The sequence below is a fragment of the Ailuropoda melanoleuca genome, chromosome 12 (genome assembly GCF_002007445.2).
Source record: "Ailuropoda melanoleuca isolate Jingjing chromosome 12, ASM200744v2, whole genome shotgun sequence".
Classification (NCBI taxonomy): Eukaryota; Metazoa; Chordata; class Mammalia; order Carnivora; family Ursidae; genus Ailuropoda; species Ailuropoda melanoleuca.
Window position 1 is genome coordinate 35,385,305 of NC_048229.1, and position 17,126 is coordinate 35,402,430.

A 17,126-nucleotide genomic window follows, 5' to 3' on the forward strand; every position below is an offset into this window, starting at 1 on the left:
TGGGATCAGCTGGGTGGCTCTTCTGCTGGGTTCAGCTAGTCAGTGAGGCAGCTTTTTAGAGGGTTGGCTGGCTGTAGCTTGGGGTGTCAAGACTGACTGGGCCACATGCCTCTACTCACCCAGCAGGTTAGCCTGGACTTCTTGGCGTGGCAGGGGTTCCAAGGGCAGCGAGAGAGGAAGCCCTAATATGTGAGCATTTTTCAAGTGTCTACTTGTATGGTGTTTGCTGTTGTTTCTGTGGCCAGGCAAATCACATGGCCACGTCTAGCGTCAGGAGAAGGGACTCTCCAAGATCACAGCTAGAGAGAGGCATTAAGGGGCCAAGCTGCTACCAGAGCGGGGATGCTTTACTGTCACAAGCCCCTAAGGTCTAAATGTCACTTTTCCACCTGCATTTCCGCACCTCCCCCCTCCCCGCCACCCACTCCCGGAGTCTCTGGATTCCAGCTCAAGGGGTTCTTCACCATCTAGCCCGCCTCTCCCGAGACCCAGGAGTCCCCACCCTTGGTCTCTTCCTCCTTCAGACCCAGCACTATCTCCAGCCCTTTCCTTCCCCAGACCTAAGCAAAATCCCAAGCATCTCCCTTCCCCTTTAAACCCCAAAAGAAGAGACACATAGAGGGATTTCTACTCGTTTTTATTCACTCCTTCAAAAAGCACCGCAGGCTAACCACACCCTTGATTAGCCCTCCCAGGTTCCCCACCCCAATGCATACAAGTGTCTTTATCATTTTCCAGAAATGTATGAAACTCAGCTACGGTGATGAGATTGTCTCTTCCGCTTCTGCCAACAGCAGGGCCAAGACTTAGCATCCATGTCCTTGAATTCTTGCCTTCGAGGGTCTTCCAGCCTGGAAGTATGATGACGACATACCCTGAGGGCAGCCAGCAATCAGTTCTCAAGGGAGTCTTAGTCCTTTTGCTTGGATGCTCCCAGCGACGGATGCCTCACTAGCAATGTGATGCCTCCCATCAAGTCATCATTTAAAAGACAACCCCCCCCAAATTAGTCACAACACCCAAAAGTGTCGATACACACTGACAGAAACACAATCAGCACTCCCCAACAGAGACACAAACAGAACTGGGTCTTGCTTTCTCAGATATGACCTCTGGTACAATCCCCATTGGCATGAGGGCAGTGGGAATTTGGAGCAGGGAAGCACGGGGCAGAGTTGTCAGGCACGACCAAATCAGAGATGGTGTGAAAGTGGCCGAAAGAGGGCACTCTGTGAGCAAAGGCATGAGCGGGAGACAGAGGTGCCCAGACTAGAGTTGTCTGGGTGCTGCTGGGGGCCCAGGGCATAGGCAACAAGACTTATGGTTGAGCTCCCTAGGGGCCAGGCTTCTCTGGAGGGCTGCAGTGTGATCTGACATGTGTGCGTGCATGTGTGTGAGAGAGAATATGCATGTACATACGTACATACATACACTATTCTTCAATTACCCCATGAGGTAGATGCCATTTGCTGAGTGACTTGCCTAAGGTTACCCCACTGTCAGGAGGACTGTCTGACCCTAGAGCTCTGCCAATAGGATTTCCTGTGATAATGGAAGTGTTCTAGGTCTGTTTTGTCCAGCGCTCAAGCCATACATCACAGGTGGCTACTGAGCCCTTGAAACGTGGTTAATGTTAACTGGGAAATGGGAGTTTTAAACTTTATTCACTTTTAATTAAAAATGGATACACACCTCAGTTATTGGGAAATTGGTCAATTTAATCGGGACAACTTGGGTAGAGGAATCAATTTCTCTGCCGATGAATTTTCCGGAAAGCTTAACAGAGGTACTTCTGATGAAAACGTATCATCTGAATGAGATGTAAGCTAGGTGTAAAATATCTCATTCTTTTCTCGACTGATTACATGTTGAAATAATATTTTGGATATAATGGCTTAAGGAAAATGTAACTAGTTTCACCGTTTCCTTTTCCCTTTTAAATGTGGCTGCTGGGACATTTCAAGGTACAGGTGCAGCTCATATTCCGTTTCGGCCGGCCCGCAATGCTAGGTGCCTCGCCTGTTTCCCCACGGCTGGCATGCCGGACTGAGAGGCAGACAGTGTTGTATGGGATATTACAGATATGGGCAAATACCTTTCCTGAAGCCCAACAGGCCTTTGAGGACAATGCCTAAAGACATTCAGTATTGAACTAAATGCTTTTTCCCACCTCGGCTATCTCAAACTCTGATGAGACAAATTGTGCCAGTGGTCGGGGTTCAAGCTGGACACGGGGGTACCATCTGGTGGGTATCTGCCTCTCAGATGGGTCACCCTTGACTCCCGCTGTCAAAGAAAATAGGATCTTGGGAGTGTTTACGGTTCTCGTCCAGCCCTTTCATTTAGCAGATGGGAAAATAAGGCACTGGTCCAAGTCACCGAGAACGCCAGTGGCAAAGCCTTGCTTGCTTCCCAGACCCCCTGACCTCCAACAGGAGCTTCTCTCCCGTCAGATGCTTGTTTCTCCTCACCTTGCTCATTTCCCGTTTTGTGGCAAGAGGCTGATAATCTAAGTTCCAGTCTGCCACTGACTCACGAATTCAATATTTACTAAGCACCTACTGTGTGTCATGTACTCTTCTAGGTGCCGGGGGTACAGCAGAGAACAAGACAGGTAAGAGGATCATAGCTATTAAATAGGTAAATAAATAAATAAGGTAACTGTTTACAGTAATAATTGCTACAAGGAAAACACTGACGAGCTAAGATGAATAATGGGGATGTGTGAGCTACTGGTCAGGGGACAGTGTAAGTCCTCTCTGAGAGGACATGAGAGCTGAGACTAGTTGACAAGGAGGAACCAGTCATGGGAAGATCTGGGGGCAGGGCATTCTAGGCAGAAAGAACAGCAAATGAAAAGGTCCTGGGGTAGGATCCAAGGTGGCCCTCACCTCCCCGGGCATCAGAAGGAAGATCAGGCTGGTTGGGGGGGGGGCGGGTGGAGTGGCAGCAGGGAATGCGAACAGTCAGGGGCCAGACCATGCAGGACCTTGCTGTGTGCTGTTGGGCCTAGAGCCTGCCCTCCCTGGGCTTTGCTCTCCCCATCTCTCATAAAAGAGATTCTACTTAATGGCCTTTTGGGATCCCCCCTTTCTGTTTCTTGACACTGAAGAATTCTGTGACCTGTGGCGTCTTTTCTGCCTATAGTTGGCAGCCTAGAACATTCCAGGCACTGTGGTTTCTGCCTTTGCTTCACTCACGGCACGCTCCCATGGTCTGGAGCACTCCTGAGCTGTTCTGTGGGTCTCTTGCCCTCTGCAGCACGGTGTATACACCAGAATGCAGAGCCTCTTGGCGACAACTGAGGTAGCCAACACAGAAACGTCTGGATTAGTGCAGCATGACAGCTGCTTTTCCAGAAAAGGCAGGAGTATAAAATACCAAGGCCAGAAAGGGTTAGGCTTAATGACAGAAGAAATCAAGACCAAAAAGAGATAGAAACCACTAAGGGAGCGAGGGACAAAGGAACAGACTCACCAAGATCCCCTGAATCACTCAGCACCTGTAAAATGGTGGCAGTCACATCCCTTCCCAAACTCAGAGAGAGAGAGGCAAGTGCCAGGGTCCAAATCCATAAGGAATTTGTGGGAGATACCTCTGAAGTATGGGTTCCTGCCCTCCCACACCCAGAAGGCCTCATTCCCGGTCTCTGGTTACCCCCAGGGCCCACCATGCCCAGACCTCTTTCCTCCTCCCCTCATTTTTGTGGGACCATCCTCCCTACAACAGCTGGGGAAGGAATCTAAGTCACCAGGCCCCTGGAGCAGCAAATATTAGACATCTCTCTACTCCCCAAGGGGGACCAAAGGTTCTCCAGCTATTCTGCACAGCCCCCTGCCTCCTGTAGATGGAGACCTCCCACCACCCAGGAATTTGAAACCAAGGTCCACCCCAATGAAGATTCAAAGTTACCGTCTCTTGAGGAACTGGAAGGCTGGATGCAGGCCCACTCCCTCTGGGAAGCCTAGATCCTACATCCCTGCATGGCTCAGCAGTTCCAAGGATTCCAGCTCCCTGGGGTACCCAGACTCCTTCCTCTCTACCGGACTCTCCAGGACGGTGGGGGTGCTCATCAGGAATCAGGGCTTTCACTTCTTCTCCCCCCTCCCAGGGCTAGAGAACCAACAGATCCAGTTTCTACTCCCCTGGAGACTAGGCTATAACCCCTACTAGGAGTCCAACTCCTCAGCTTCCTGTCTGGTGTCATGCTCTGTGGTCCCCAGGGAAACCAGTTCTCTCCCCCTCAGTTCCATTCCCCCTCAGGACCCAGGAATCCGGGGGACTACAAGTCACACATCCCAATCTGTGGTTCTAGACCCTTCCTCCCCTTCAAGCACCCATGATTCTGAGTGTTGGCCCCCAGCTCCGTTACCCCAGAGGCCCAGACATCCCATGCCAGATTCTGGCCTCCCAACCCCCCTCCCTCTAACCGGGACTTGGAGTCCTCAGCCCCTGGAGAAGCCAAGCAGCAGGGACGCTGAGCACCCCGGAAGCCCCGGCCCTCATCCCACCCCTCACTGCGCGGGCCCATGGGCTGCCAGCACCGCCTCGGCATCGGCCTGCATCTCGTCGAGGGCCTGCAGCAGGACTCCGTGCGCCGCGCGGTAACCGAGGCCGCCGGTGGCCGCCGCCCCGCCCGCCGGCCACAGGAAGGAAAGGGCGCCCAGCGCCGCGCCCCCGGCGGTGCCCTCGCCCGCCCACGCGCCCAGCCTCGCCTCCACCTCGGCGCGCGTCACCGGGCCCGGGAAGCGCGTCCGCTCTGCCAGCTCCCCGGGAGTCAAGCCTAGCGCGCGCTCGCGTCGAGCCAGCGCCGCGGGTTCGAGCCCCCAGAGCCCGCCGCCACTCCGCCAGCTGGCCCCGCAGAAGCGCCACGTCGCACGCCCAGCCTAGCCCCGGCACGGGTGCCGCCGCCGCCGCCAGGCTAGCCAGCAGAGCCGGCCGCCACGCTCCGGCCCGCAGGGCCGCAGCCTTCATTCGGGCCCCATGGGGAGACGCGGGTGGCAGCGCCAGCAGCAGCGCCCCCGCCTGGGCGGGGGGGAGCGCGCGCCGCAGCCACTCGCAGAGCCCGGGGAGGCCGCCAGGCCGCAGGGGGAACACCGGCGGCGGTGCCTCCTCCAGCACCTCCCACGTCTCATCCTCCGGGCTCAGTGCGGCCGCACGCTCTGAGTCCCCACTGCCCGATTTCTTCCCGCCGCCGCCAACACGCGGCAAACTCTCACTGCCTGCTTTCTCTGAACCTTCCCCGCTGCCTGCTTTCTCGGACTCTTCCCCACTACCTTTCTTCAATCCAGTGCCACGTTTCTCCCTTCCCTCACTGCGTGCATTCTTCAACCCCTCTGTGCCTGCGTTCTCTAAGCTCTCGGAGCTGGGCTTCTCTGACTTTTCCTCTTCCTCCAGGCACTCTGGATCCTCGCCCTCGCCGTCTGTTCGCACGCAGACCAGCGGCGCATCTGGCAGCACGAAGGGCCGAACCTGAGCCCAGTCCTTCTCAGTGGGGGCCCCCGGGGTGACGAGGATGAGGGCGTCGTAGTGGGTCGGATGGGGGGTGGCAGCAGTGCCCGTGGAGCCCAGAGGCACGTTCCAGAGCACCACGTTGGGACGCTCTGGGGCCGGGTAGGGCGTGGGCCCCGCGGACGTGAAAACAGGCTCGTCATCTGGGTCACTGGGATCCAACCCGAGTAGCAAGTTCAGCACAAGGCTCACATCAGCCTTGCCGGCCACGGCCAGGTCCAGCCGCGCGCTGCCCAGCCGCTCCAGGCCAGCGCGAACCCACGACAGCGCCGCCTCCAGGCCACCGGTCTCAAAGGCCTCACGCACAGCCTCCAGCTCCGCCGCACCCAGTACCTCGAAGCCATCCTGAGCCGGTGGAAGGAGCCTGAGGGGACATGAGGAGGGAGGGTAAAGGGCAGAAGAGGGTTTCAACGCTAGAGGGCTGTGCTACGCGGACAAGATTAGGCAAGGATGATAAGGGTGGAATTTTCTGAACGATCCCTCAAAGAAGAGGGAGCAGGAAAGGGAGGGGCTAGACTAATGGTACCGCGTATAGACACCAGAGCTTAAAACAGGGATGGGGCAGGTTCGTTGAGGTCAGGTTTCCAACAAAGCCTAAAAGGGGGAACCTGCTAATCTCTGGGATTCAGTCTTTGGGGGATGGGGCTTTTCTAAGGGACCTGCAGGGTTAAGAAAGGCCATGCAAAATTCACCAAAGGTCGGGCTCAGCAAAGACAGACCTGCAACTGAATTGTGGACTAAAGGAAAGCCCAGCACCTACCGACTGGAGCAAGGTCACCCGGGGCGATCTTTGCTAAGACTAAGCGTAAAGAGGGGAAGAAGGACCAATGAGGCGACAAGCCTCACCTACCAGTGCTTACCAAGGAAGGAGACGTGGCTAAGGGAAAAAGATGCACACTGAGCCCCATCTGACTTCTATGAAACAGGTGGCCAGGGGTTGGGAGAAAAATGAGCATAGAAACGAGATGGGATTAGAGAAAGGAAGTGGGGGAGTGGACCCAGAAATGAGGCTCACTGAGGGTGTGGTTTTACAAGGACTGGCATAGCTGGAGAACAAAGCTGATGATGGGGAGGGTGAGGAGGGCTCAAAAGTGTGAGTCCTAGGGTAAAATCTTTGGCAGCATCACAAGTTTGTGTGCTGAGTGAGCCCTCCTTCAAACTTTTGCCGGGGGGTAATTTTGGCCTTTAGATCCTGGCCTCTCCTAAAATTCTCACTGGGGCGGGGCTTGTGACCTCAGAACGCTGGTAGGAGGCTGAACCTGGAGGACAGGTCTGAACCTATAGCTGACCCTTGGCTGGGGAGGGACCTAGAAGTGGGGAAAGGGTCCAGCACTGAGCTTGGGCTTGGGGTGGAGCCTCGCTGACTCAAAACCTTAGCTGAGGGGTGGGACCTGGACAAGAGAGCAGGGACCCCAGCAGCTACCCTGTTAAGACCTGCCCCAAGCTTTGGGGCGCCTGGGTGGCACAGCGGTTAAGCGTCTGCCTTCGGCTCAGGGCGTGATCCTGGCGTTATGGGATCGAGCCCCACATCAGGCTCCTCCGCTATGAGTCTGGTTCTTCCTCTCCCATTTCCCCTGCTTGTGTTCCCTCTCTCGCTGGCTGTCTCTATCGAATAAATAAATAAAATCTTAAAAAAAAAAAAAAAAGACCTGCCCCAAGCTCGCTGGGAGTGGGGTCTCGTGGATCTCAAAGAACTTTTTCTGCGAAGTCTAAAGGACCAGGCCTCCAACCCACCCCAACTCCTCGCTCACCTTTGCAGCACCTCCGCGTGGCTCCGCAGCGTCGCCCGCAGGCGCTCCAATTCCTTGCAGTCATCTCTGCTGCAGCAGTCGGCCGGCAGCACGAAGAGAGCGGCGGCCCCAAGCCCTGCGCTGTTCAGTAGGGCCTCTGTCTGATCCCGGGCCTGGGCTTCATTTTCCAAATCTCCAGGACGGAGGTTCCGCACAGCCAGCAGAGGAGTCCCTCGGGCCATGGCGGCCCGCGCTGCCTCTCCCAGCGCTGGGGCCAAGGGCTCCCCGTTCCCCTTGGGGCCGGGCAGCACCAATACCAGCACATTGGCCTCCGCGGCCCAGGGCCCTGGCTCTGCGGGTGGACAGCTCAGCTCGCCCAGGAAGAGGCCAGGGCCCGCAGCTCGCAGGCTGGGGATCCCGGAGTCCGGCCGTCCCTCGGGAATCTCTATCGTCTCCACATTCCCGTCGCACAGCGCTGCGATCAGCGCGGACTTGCCACAGCCCGGAGGCCCCAGGAACAAGGCAGTCACGTCACCCCGTGGCGGTGGCATACCTGGAAAGCAAGGGGATGGGACAGACCCGGGTCAGGGAGTGCTCAGACTTTTTCTTTCCTAGTCATCCCCTCTGGTCTCAGACTTCAGTCCTTCACCCTGTCCCCTTCCCTTCTCTGATGTCACTCCCGGGGAAAAATCTGGCACTCACGCCCTATTCCCCAGGGATGCGGGCTTCTTGTCCGCCCTCTTTCTGGATACATTTTTCTCTATTTCAAGATCTCAGAAATCCGGCCTCCAGCCCCCTCCTCCCTCAGGGACATCGATGTTTTTATCCCCCACACCTCCTTCCCAAATCACTAACCGAGCAAACCGCCGGCACAACCGGAGAGCGCAGGTGGCGGCGACTGATCAGCCGCTGAGAAGCCCCGCCCCTCGGGTCGGGCGGACGGAGGCCGAAGAGGTTAGAGGGCCGGGATTTGGGGACGTCCGAACACGTTCCGGGGGCTCTAACCTGACGTCAGTCTTTTGAGGGGGTGTGTCTAGGAAGCGTGACCTCGGGGCTACAGCCCTTCACAGCGCCTGCGCAGAGCAATCAAGGTGCGCCCGCTCCTCAGCTCCCGCTGCCGCAGGACTCGGAATTCCGCTGCCGCAGGGCTCGGAACAATGAAGGAGTCGAAGCGCCTGCGCGCCTGGAGCGCCTAGCCACAGTTGCGCAAGCAGCTGAGGTCTGTAAGGCACGGGTGGCATGCAACGTCATCATAACGCACCCCAGTGCAGAGAAGGACCCCTCCCGTTACTCTGAGGACCCGGTTGGCGCGACCGCATCGCTGCCGGATGGCATCCCGGGCCTGAGCTTCGAGAGGCTCCTCAGGCGAAAGGGCGTGGAAGCCACTGGGGCCTTGAGACTCGGCGGGCCCTACCCCGCTTCCCTCCGGGTGGCGGCGCTGTGACGAGCGGCTGACAGGCGCAAAGAAAGGCAGCCCTCTGCTGTCTGGAGAAAAGCGGAGGCCTGGGCTACCCGCCTGGGGAGGAGGGAACCGAGGGCAGTGCTGGGGGCAGCGGGCCAGCGAGGCTGAAGGCGCGCGTGGGAGGCGGGGGTCCTGGGTGGAACGAGGGTTCCAGGATGTCAGAGAAAGATGCCTCCCGGGAAGAGGCGGGCTAAAGCCTGGATACCACCACGGGCCTCAAGACACGTGGGAGACCGGGGTGAGGCTGGTGTCAAGGCTCCAGGGTTCCATGCCCCGAGTTCAGGGAGTTAGTTTGATGTAGGAGGCCATAGGTCTCATACAGGTGAGAAGGCCCTCAGGGGTGTCACAAACCTAGGGAGTCGAATCTTTTGGGAGTGGCGAAGCTTCCCTAGGGAAGAACTCCATCAGGTTAGGGGTCAAGAGGATGGCATCTTACGGGGCAAGGAGAGCCTGTCAGAGGTCACGGGATTAGCGGACCCTTTAATGCTGTCGACCGATGAGCGACTTCACTTGATTTACTATTCTGTCATGCGTGCTCCTCTCTTGACCAGAGGGATCCCGGTCACTATGGAGGACCCGCAACCTGAAGAGACTATGGAGCAGCAGGATTCGTCCAAGGAGAGGAGTCCCCGCAGTCCAGGAGGCGACATCTGTGAGTGCTGCTGGCCAGAGGAGGGTGGGCTGCTGGAGCTGACGCTAGCAAGGATTTCTATAGCATTTCAGTGTCCCAGGTCCTATGCTGGGAAGGGGCTGTGATAAATGGCTTCTAAGCTGCCCTCCCAGGAACTAACACTCTCTACCCTTATCCTTATTCTGCTCAGATGTACCCACCCCATTCTGTCCATGTAAGTTCGAGTGGGGTGCAGTTCAGAGGGATAGAGTGGCATGAAGAGAGGCCTGGGGTGGGAGATGTGGCTGGGAAAAGTTGGACACTGAGAGGAGCCCCAAGGTTCCAGTCCCACGTCTGCCCCAGACTTCGGTGTGACCGGGGCTTGGGTTTCCCTCTGTCAAAAGAGGTTGCCACTACTCGGGTGACCTGGCTGTAATGGGGATTAGTGGCAGAGAAGGGGAAGGTCTGATGTTAACAAAGGTAGCCAGTTGGACATATCCTGATAGCAACAGCTTCTGCCGAACGCTTAGATAGTTAGGAGTGCTTTCTAATAAGAGTTTAACCTTCGTTATCTCAGTCCTCCTGACAGACCCTATGAAATCCCTCAGATAAGGGAACTGAGGCAAAGAGGAGTTATCTGTGACCATGAGAGCTCTAGTGTCAAGGCCCTCCAGCCCAAGACCACCAGGAACACACCTACAGCTGAACAAGCTGGGTTTATTGCTCTTCCGCATTGAGGAAGCATGCACACGCCCTGGGGTGCTGGGGGGGGCATCTCAGTGTTAGAAAGGATTTACCTTAGGTGCTTTGGGGAGGGGTTCAAGGAGGGGTTTTGCTCTGAATTAGATGCTGCAGGTAAGCAGGGCAAAAGATAGGTTGGTCAAATCTTATCTAGGAGGGAGGTACAAAGGCTCAAGCTGTGACTGATAAAGCAGCAGCAGCCACTCCTAGCAGCCAGGATAGCAGGGTGTTTGGTCTTTTTTGCGGCTTGGACAACGTTCATGTTTTGTGTGTGTTCAGACGCTATTCTGGCATGGTCTTGACTTGATTCATCTCAGTCACAGCAGGGCCTTGTCTGACAAGGTTCTATGACTGCTTATGTTCAACAGGAGAACACCAAGGCCTAGCTGGGAGTGCCAGGCCAGCCTCCGGCTGTCAAGCTGCTTCTCTCTTTCTCAATACTAATAATTGCAAACCACTGTGTAGCACTGTTCTAAGCACTTTATATGAATTAATTCATTTACTCCTTCCAACAACCCAGTGAGGTAGTTATAACCGTACTGATCAGTTATAACCATACTGATATGGTTATGACCCCATTTTTCAGATGAGGAAACTGTTGTACGTGCCTAGGAAGCGGTAGATCTGGGATTCAGTGCGGGGCAGTCTGGCTTCAGAGGCTGTGCTCTAATCACGTGGCTCTGTTGGAAAGTCAGATTCCCTGGGTTCCAGGCCTGACTCCACCCTTTCATTTCCCAGCCTGACTGTAGGCAAGTTGCCTAGCCTTTCTGAGCCTCAGCCTACTCATCCATAAAACAGGTCCAGTAACATAGTAAGCCTGGCACATAGTAAGCACTGAATGTGAATTGTTGGCATGACTCTGGGGCTTGGGAGAGGTCCTGGTGACTCTTGCTGGCTTCCCCCCGACCTCTCCCCACGTCCCTCAGGCCACCTGGGGGCCCCGCAGTGCACCCGCTGCCTCATCACCTTCGCCGATTCCAAGTTCCAGGAGCGTCACATGAAGCGGGAGCACCCAGCGGATTTCGTGGCCCAGAAGCTGCAGGGGGCCCTCTTCATCTGCTTCACCTGCGCCCGCTCCTTCCCCTCCTCCAAGGCCCTGATTGCTCATCAGCGCACCCACGGTCCAGGCGCCAGGCCCTCCACGCCAGTGGCACCCCCTGCTGCCCAGCCTACATTCCCCTGCCCTGACTGTGGCAAGACCTTTGGGCAGGCTGCTTCTCTGAGGCGCCACCGCCAGGCGCATGAGACCCGCACCTCTCCGGGCCCCTTTGCCTGCACGGAGTGTGGTCAGGACTTTGCCCAGGAAGCCGGGCTGCATCAGCACTACATCCGGCATGCTCGGGGGGAGCTCTGAGTAAGGGTTACGCCCTCCCTAGGACAGTGGGTGGGGGTGGGTTCTCTGGCTGCTAGAACCCACCTCTGATACGGGATGGGGGCCTTGGAAGGATTCACTTCCCTCCCTGGACAGGTAAAGGACTCCGGATAAATAGGGCCCAGCAGATGCTCCTCTACAGTTTCAGTCTTTGGAGGGCACAAAGGCCTTCAGGGATATAGTGAAATTAGTGAGATCTTTGTTGGAAAAAAAAAAGAGAGAGCAAGCAAAAGTGAAAACTGTTATTTGTATCTCCCTCATTCCCAATTAAATAGTTTGAAATCACAACTGGCTGCAGATTGTGTGATCACATTTAATTCTTCCCAGGTGGATGCCATGAGCTGTAGGAGCAAATTCCCCTGGATGTGTGCCTGAATGGGGGCAGGGAAGGTGAGGTGTTGCAGGGCTATAATGTCACTGGAAGGGTCCCAGACCTGGAGCAACTTGGGCCTTTGAGGATGGGATAGCAAAGTTGGGGGCCATACTCTGAGTCATGTGGGGGTTGCAGTTAAAGTCCTTGTCTTCTCCCACCCCGTCAGTCTTTCCCACTCACGGAGGGGCTATGGTATTGGATGGGTTTGGGCCCCTCCCAATAATCTCTTGTCCACTTAAATAATTTTATGTACCATTCTGGTCATGGAATATTTTCTATGTGTAGGTGAGATGACATGAATAAAATAACAAATAGTATCTAAAAACAGAAAAGATCTATATTAAAATGTCTAAACAAGGAACTCTGGCTTTTGAACAGGAACTCCCAGAAAATATAAGAAGGGCACGGAGGGGACGCCTGGGTGGCTCTGTTGGTTAAGGGTCTGACTCTTGATTCTGGTCAGGTCATGATCTCAGGGTTGTGAGATCCAGCCCAATTTCAGGCTCTGCGCTGAGACTGGCGCCTGTTTAAGATTCTCAATCTCCCTGTCCCCCTGCCCCACCCGCCTCCGCGCATGCGTGTGCTCTCTCTCTTTCAAAATAAATAAAATAAAAGGAAGGGCACAGGGAGGAGGAAGCTCAGGTCAGAGCTGGCCTGGCCCTGCAGGGAGTCTGGTTTGAAATCAAACAGAGATACCTTCTGCTTCCTGTTGTATTTGGCCAACATTTGGAGAGCTCCCATTAAGATCCTATTTTCAGCTCTTGAAAAGCCTAACCCTGGGCCAAGTCCCACCGGGCCAGTGCTGAGTGTGGTCAGGGGTTTGGATTACCTGCCCTGCCCCCTTAGAGACAATGGTTGATGCCCTGCATACAATAATCATAGACTCCATCTGAACCAAGGGATGTTTTTAAAGCCCACAGCTGAGATAGATATGGTAGAGACTGATAGTGGTCTCCCAATTTTTAGCTAGGTACATGGTGTCTACAAACACTCCCATTTCCCAGGGTCCCTTGCAGCTAGGTGTGGCCCTGTGACTGAGTTCTGGCTAAATTCTGGGTGGAGGACTCAAGCTTCAGAGAGAGACATGCCTTTTCCTCTCCCTGCCTACCTGGAGCGTGGACATGGTTATCCAGCCATCTCGGACCGTTAGAACAATGTATGGACTGGCAGAGCAGCGAGAGCACAGAAGCCTGGGTCCCTGGGACCATGATGACTTCATGGAACAGAGTCTTCATACCAGCCCTAGAATATCCACTTCCGTACTATCATGTAAAAGAGAAATAAGCCTCGATCTTGCTTAAATCACCCTTATTTTGGGTCTCTGTCACATGCAGCATCATTTAAAGCCTGTCTGCAGCACAGAACTGCAGATCTGAGTAGTCGCAACAGAGACCGTATGGCCCACCAAGCCTAAAATAGGAAAGGGCCATCTGGCCCTTTACAGTAAAAGTTTGCCGACCTCTTGTCTAATTGATAGACAAACAACCTACTCTGAGCCTGGCAGCCGCAATTCCCACCCTGGGAAACACTACCTCTAGTGGGGGCCTGTGCATCCACGTGTTTGTTTGTGTGGGATTTGGGCAGGGCTAGCTAGCCTGGATCTCTTTGTGGGAGTGACTTACGGGGAAATTGGTTTGGAGTCGGTTGGCCAACACTTTTTCCTAAAATATCGACTTCACCAAAGCCAAATATTTCCTCTGCACCTGGCGATAGCTCAGAAGTTTCCAACCCAGATGTTTTACACCTCCCCCACAGCGGTTCCCTCCAACCCAAAGCTAAGGCTTGAATCACACATGCTCCCCTGAGATAGACAGCAGCCTGCCTGTGTTCTTCCTGTTCTCTCCACTCTCCAGATGTCATATAGATTCCCAAGACTTTAAATAGCATCACTGGTGACTTCCAAATCTTTATCTTCAGCTCAAACCCCAGACTTCTCCCCATGAGAAAGTCACTTGGATGATGAACAGGAGTCTCAAAAACTTGGGGGTGCCTGGGTAGTGCAGTCGTTAAGCGTCTGCCTTCGGCTCAGGGCGTGATCCCGGCGTTATGGGATCGAGCCCCACATCAGGCTCCTCTGATATGAGCCTGCTTCTTCCTCTCCCAGTCCCCCTGCTTGTGTTCCCTCTCTTGCTGGTTGTCTCTATCTCTGTCAAATAAATAAATACAATCTTAAAAAAAAAAAAAAAACTTAAAAAGGGTCAACGTGTCTCCTACAGCCCCCAACTACACACCACTACCATCAGATTGGTCAACTGTCTACTCTACTTCTGAATTCCCAAGTCTGACCGGCCCTCCCCACAGCTGCTCTCCTAACTGCTCCCCCAACCCCACCCCCGGACCTGCCACCATTCCTACCCTCTCTGGTCCACTACAGAACACCCCCTGAGTGCTCCCCCAACCCCACCCCCGCACCTGCCACCATTCCTACCCTCTCTGGTCCACTACAGAACACCTCCTGAGTACATAAGTCAGTGCATATCACTCATTTAAAATCCTCCAATGGCATCCCATAAATAACATCCAAAGACCTTACAGAGGCCCAGAAAACCCAAAAGTGATGGAGCCCCCGCCCACTAAGCCATCTTAACTCCCTCCCTGCTGTATCTTCACTATACTCCAGTCACTCATGCCAGGCTGGCTTCTGCCTCAGGGCCTTTGCACTTGCTGTTCCCTCTGCCTCGAGTGCTCTTACCCAGAACTTTGCAATACTGTCCTTATGTTATTCAGCACTCAATACAGGCTACCTCTTCAGAGAGGTCCTCCTTGACCTGCCTGGCTAAAGGAACACCAGCAACCCTTACCCTGACTTAATTTCTTCCTAGCACTCTTCAATACCTGGGATTATCATGCTTTTGTTTGTCATTATCCATGTCCTTACTCTGGAATCCACACTCTCAAGGACCAATGTTGTGTTGTCCTCGCTTCCCCAGCACCTAGGACGGTGTTGATCTCAGGCGCTCAAAAAATGCTCAGCTGTGCCCACTGTTTACCTAGTGTCTCTCAGCCTGCCGCCTTCCCTGTGATTCTGGGCTTTCTGCAATTAGGTTTCCCGGACTCCCTCCAGAACTGGCTTCCTCAAGTTCTGTCCATGAGAGGGATGGGCATAAGGTAGGTAGGAAGAGGGGGAAGGGTCTCCCCTTGCTTTGGACTCCCTCCAGCGCAGCTACGGCTCCACTGTCCTATACTGGGCACCAGGTAATGTACCAAAGCTCGAGATTTAACCCTCTGCACGTGGCCTGTTCTCTAAGCTCCTGCTGGGCCCTGGACCCCAGTCCTAGAGGTGGTGCACACACAAACTGCTCAGTTGCCTCACTGTTCCACATTTGTGCTCCCAGACCTCTCACAGCTGCATAACCATCCCCTGTGTTAAGTCCTCTCTTTGGAATTCCTGCCTTATGTCCCATCCTGCCTGGCCCCCAAGGAACTGAATGACCCCACTGGCAGCAGACTAGGTCTCTGCATCCCCAATCTCTCATATCCTTAGGAATTTGGGGGGATGAATGGATGGTTCCCTATATCCATGCTAAGAAAGCCCCGTCTTAGGGCAGAAGAGCGCTTAAGTGTGCTGCTCTAGGAAATAAATCCATCTGTGCTGTTTTAATGAGCTGTGAATTCCTGCTTTGACGATTCTAAGAGTCACTGTTGTTAAGCTATTAGTGGTTAGGAAAGTCTCAACTTGAAGAGTGGCTAAATGTCAGGTTCTCAGATTCTGAGCTTCTAGGATGAGAAGTGTGGGTTTTGACAGATGCTTTGGTATAAGATCCTGTAACAGGCATCAAAAAGCAAGTGTTCTTTGTGGCCAAGCAGGTGCCATCATCAGGGAAGCAAGCAGAGAGGGGTCCAGATGCCAGATGGTGGGGGATGGGCACGTGGGTGGTAGGAATGCCCATTAGCAGGACATAACCCTTACTCAGCTCCAGCAATCTACTGCCCCATGGGATTGTGGGTTTGGCAGTCTAGATCTCACAATTTTCAAAAGAAACCCCAAAACCTCCATTTTGATGTGAAATCTGCCCATTTTTAAATGTTGGTAACCAACATGATTGAAAAACCTCTGTAACTCTGTGGATTCCAAACATACTCCTGCCAGTCAGATGGTGGCTGTGAACAGCCAGGCTGCCATTTCTGGTATGTGGCTTAACGATGAAGAACGTACTCTCTGCATCCCTCTTCTGGAGTCAAACCCAGGCTCTGCTGCTTATTAGCTGTGTGACCGACCTGTAGCAGATAAGTCTACCTCCCTGGGCCCGAGTTAGAACCGCTATAAAATGGTTGTGATAATAGCCCCTATGCCTCTAACGGTTATAACAATGACTCAGACATGGAGACATTGCCCAAATTGGTAGAATGGCCTACAAGGCCTGGCCCTCTGCCGCTCCCTGACTTTGCCTTCCCACCAGTCTTCCCTTGCTTTCGTCAGCAACAGCCTCACGCCCTAAGTGTTCTTCCATAAATATCCCAAGTAGGGCCCCACCTCAGGGCCTTTTGCACTCTGCCCCTGCAGACAGGAGACACACACACACACACACACAAGCTTCCCCACGCCGTTTTCCTCCACAGCACTTACTACCTTCTAACGTTCTCTACGTCGTGTATATTTTACCAAACTATCTAAGTATTTGCCTTCTCTATTATAATAGGGGTTTCCACAAAGGCAGGGATTCTTGTTCGTCATGCTCAAAGCTCTACACTCTTCTCCCAGAATAGTGCTGGTATCTCACAGGTGCTCAATACATCACTGTTGAACGAATGAATGAATAAATAACAGCCCCTACCTCATAAGGATCCGATGCAATTGTCCATACAAAGTGCTTTAGCCCAGGGCCTGGTCCACTGTGACTGCTGATTTAATGATGGCCATTACGGTAATTCAGGTTCTATTCTTGAAGTTTCTTAGTTGCCAAGCTTCTATGAGTTAACACACGTAAAGCGCCTTAGAACAGGGCTTGGCACACAGTAAATGCTCAGTAAATGGTAGCTATCATTATAATTAGGTTTCTATTTTCAAAGGAGCTTTGGTGCCAAACTTCTATGAATTAGTACTTCCCATCTCCGAGCAAGAGCCAAGTTCTAACAAAGCTCTAACAAGCTGGCCCTCTGCTCCTCTCTGCCCTAATCCCTCCAGCTCTACCCTCTCTGACACCAGGCAGGCTCCTGCCTCCTCCCGCCTGGACCACTCTTTCAGATGAACAGCGCGGCTCCAGCTCCCTCCCTCCCTCCATCGCTGCTTAGGTCTCTAGGTCTCGGTCACCTCCTCAGGGAGGGCTACACTATTTAAAATGGCAACCCCCTTCCAGCACTGTTCTCCCTCTGCTGTATTCTTCTCC

At 54.1% G+C, this 17,126-nt stretch overlaps 2 protein-coding genes across 7 annotated transcripts; one reads left to right on the plus strand and one right to left on the minus strand.

Moving 5' to 3' along the window:
* Nucleotides 1–620: 620 nt before the first annotated feature.
* Nucleotides 621–8,237, minus strand: IRGQ (immunity related GTPase Q). Its single transcript, XM_034639690.1, is given in 4 exon segments — nucleotides 621–4,826; nucleotides 4,828–5,875; nucleotides 7,263–7,794; nucleotides 8,097–8,237. Coding segments are annotated over 3 exon segments (1,890 nt in total). The 5' UTR covers nucleotides 7,793–7,794; nucleotides 8,097–8,237; the 3' UTR covers nucleotides 621–4,514.
* Nucleotides 8,238–8,321: 84 nt separating this feature from the next.
* ZNF576 (zinc finger protein 576) lies at nucleotides 8,322–11,714 on the plus strand. 6 transcript variants are annotated; one of them, XM_019804541.2, is made up of 3 exons: nucleotides 8,322–8,460; nucleotides 9,255–9,355; nucleotides 10,981–11,714. In XM_019804541.2, exons 2-3 carry the CDS (start codon nucleotides 9,271–9,273, stop codon nucleotides 11,406–11,408), a joined length of 513 nt encoding a protein of 170 aa, XP_019660100.1. In that variant the 5' UTR covers nucleotides 8,322–8,460; nucleotides 9,255–9,270; the 3' UTR covers nucleotides 11,409–11,714. The 6 variants fall into 6 exon arrangements, with proteins under 6 accessions (XP_019660100.1, XP_034495583.1, XP_011228971.1 ...); XM_034639692.1 differs by lacking the exon at nucleotides 8,322–8,460 and adding an exon at nucleotides 8,544–8,941 and having other exon boundaries at nucleotides 11,037–11,714; XM_011230669.3 differs by lacking the exon at nucleotides 8,322–8,460 and adding an exon at nucleotides 8,549–9,025.
* Nucleotides 11,715–17,126: the final 5,412 nt, after the last annotated feature.

Bases quoted from the DNA above. Each gene is read 5' to 3' on its own strand.
- ZNF576 (XM_034639691.1), top strand. From the start codon at position 9,187: ATGCTGTCGACCGATGAGCGACTTCACTTGATTTACTATTCTGTCATG. The intron at 9,356-10,980 runs GTGAGTGCTGCT...CACGTCCCTCAG, and splicing joins CAGTCCAGGAGGCGACATCT to GCCACCTGGGGGCCCCGCAG.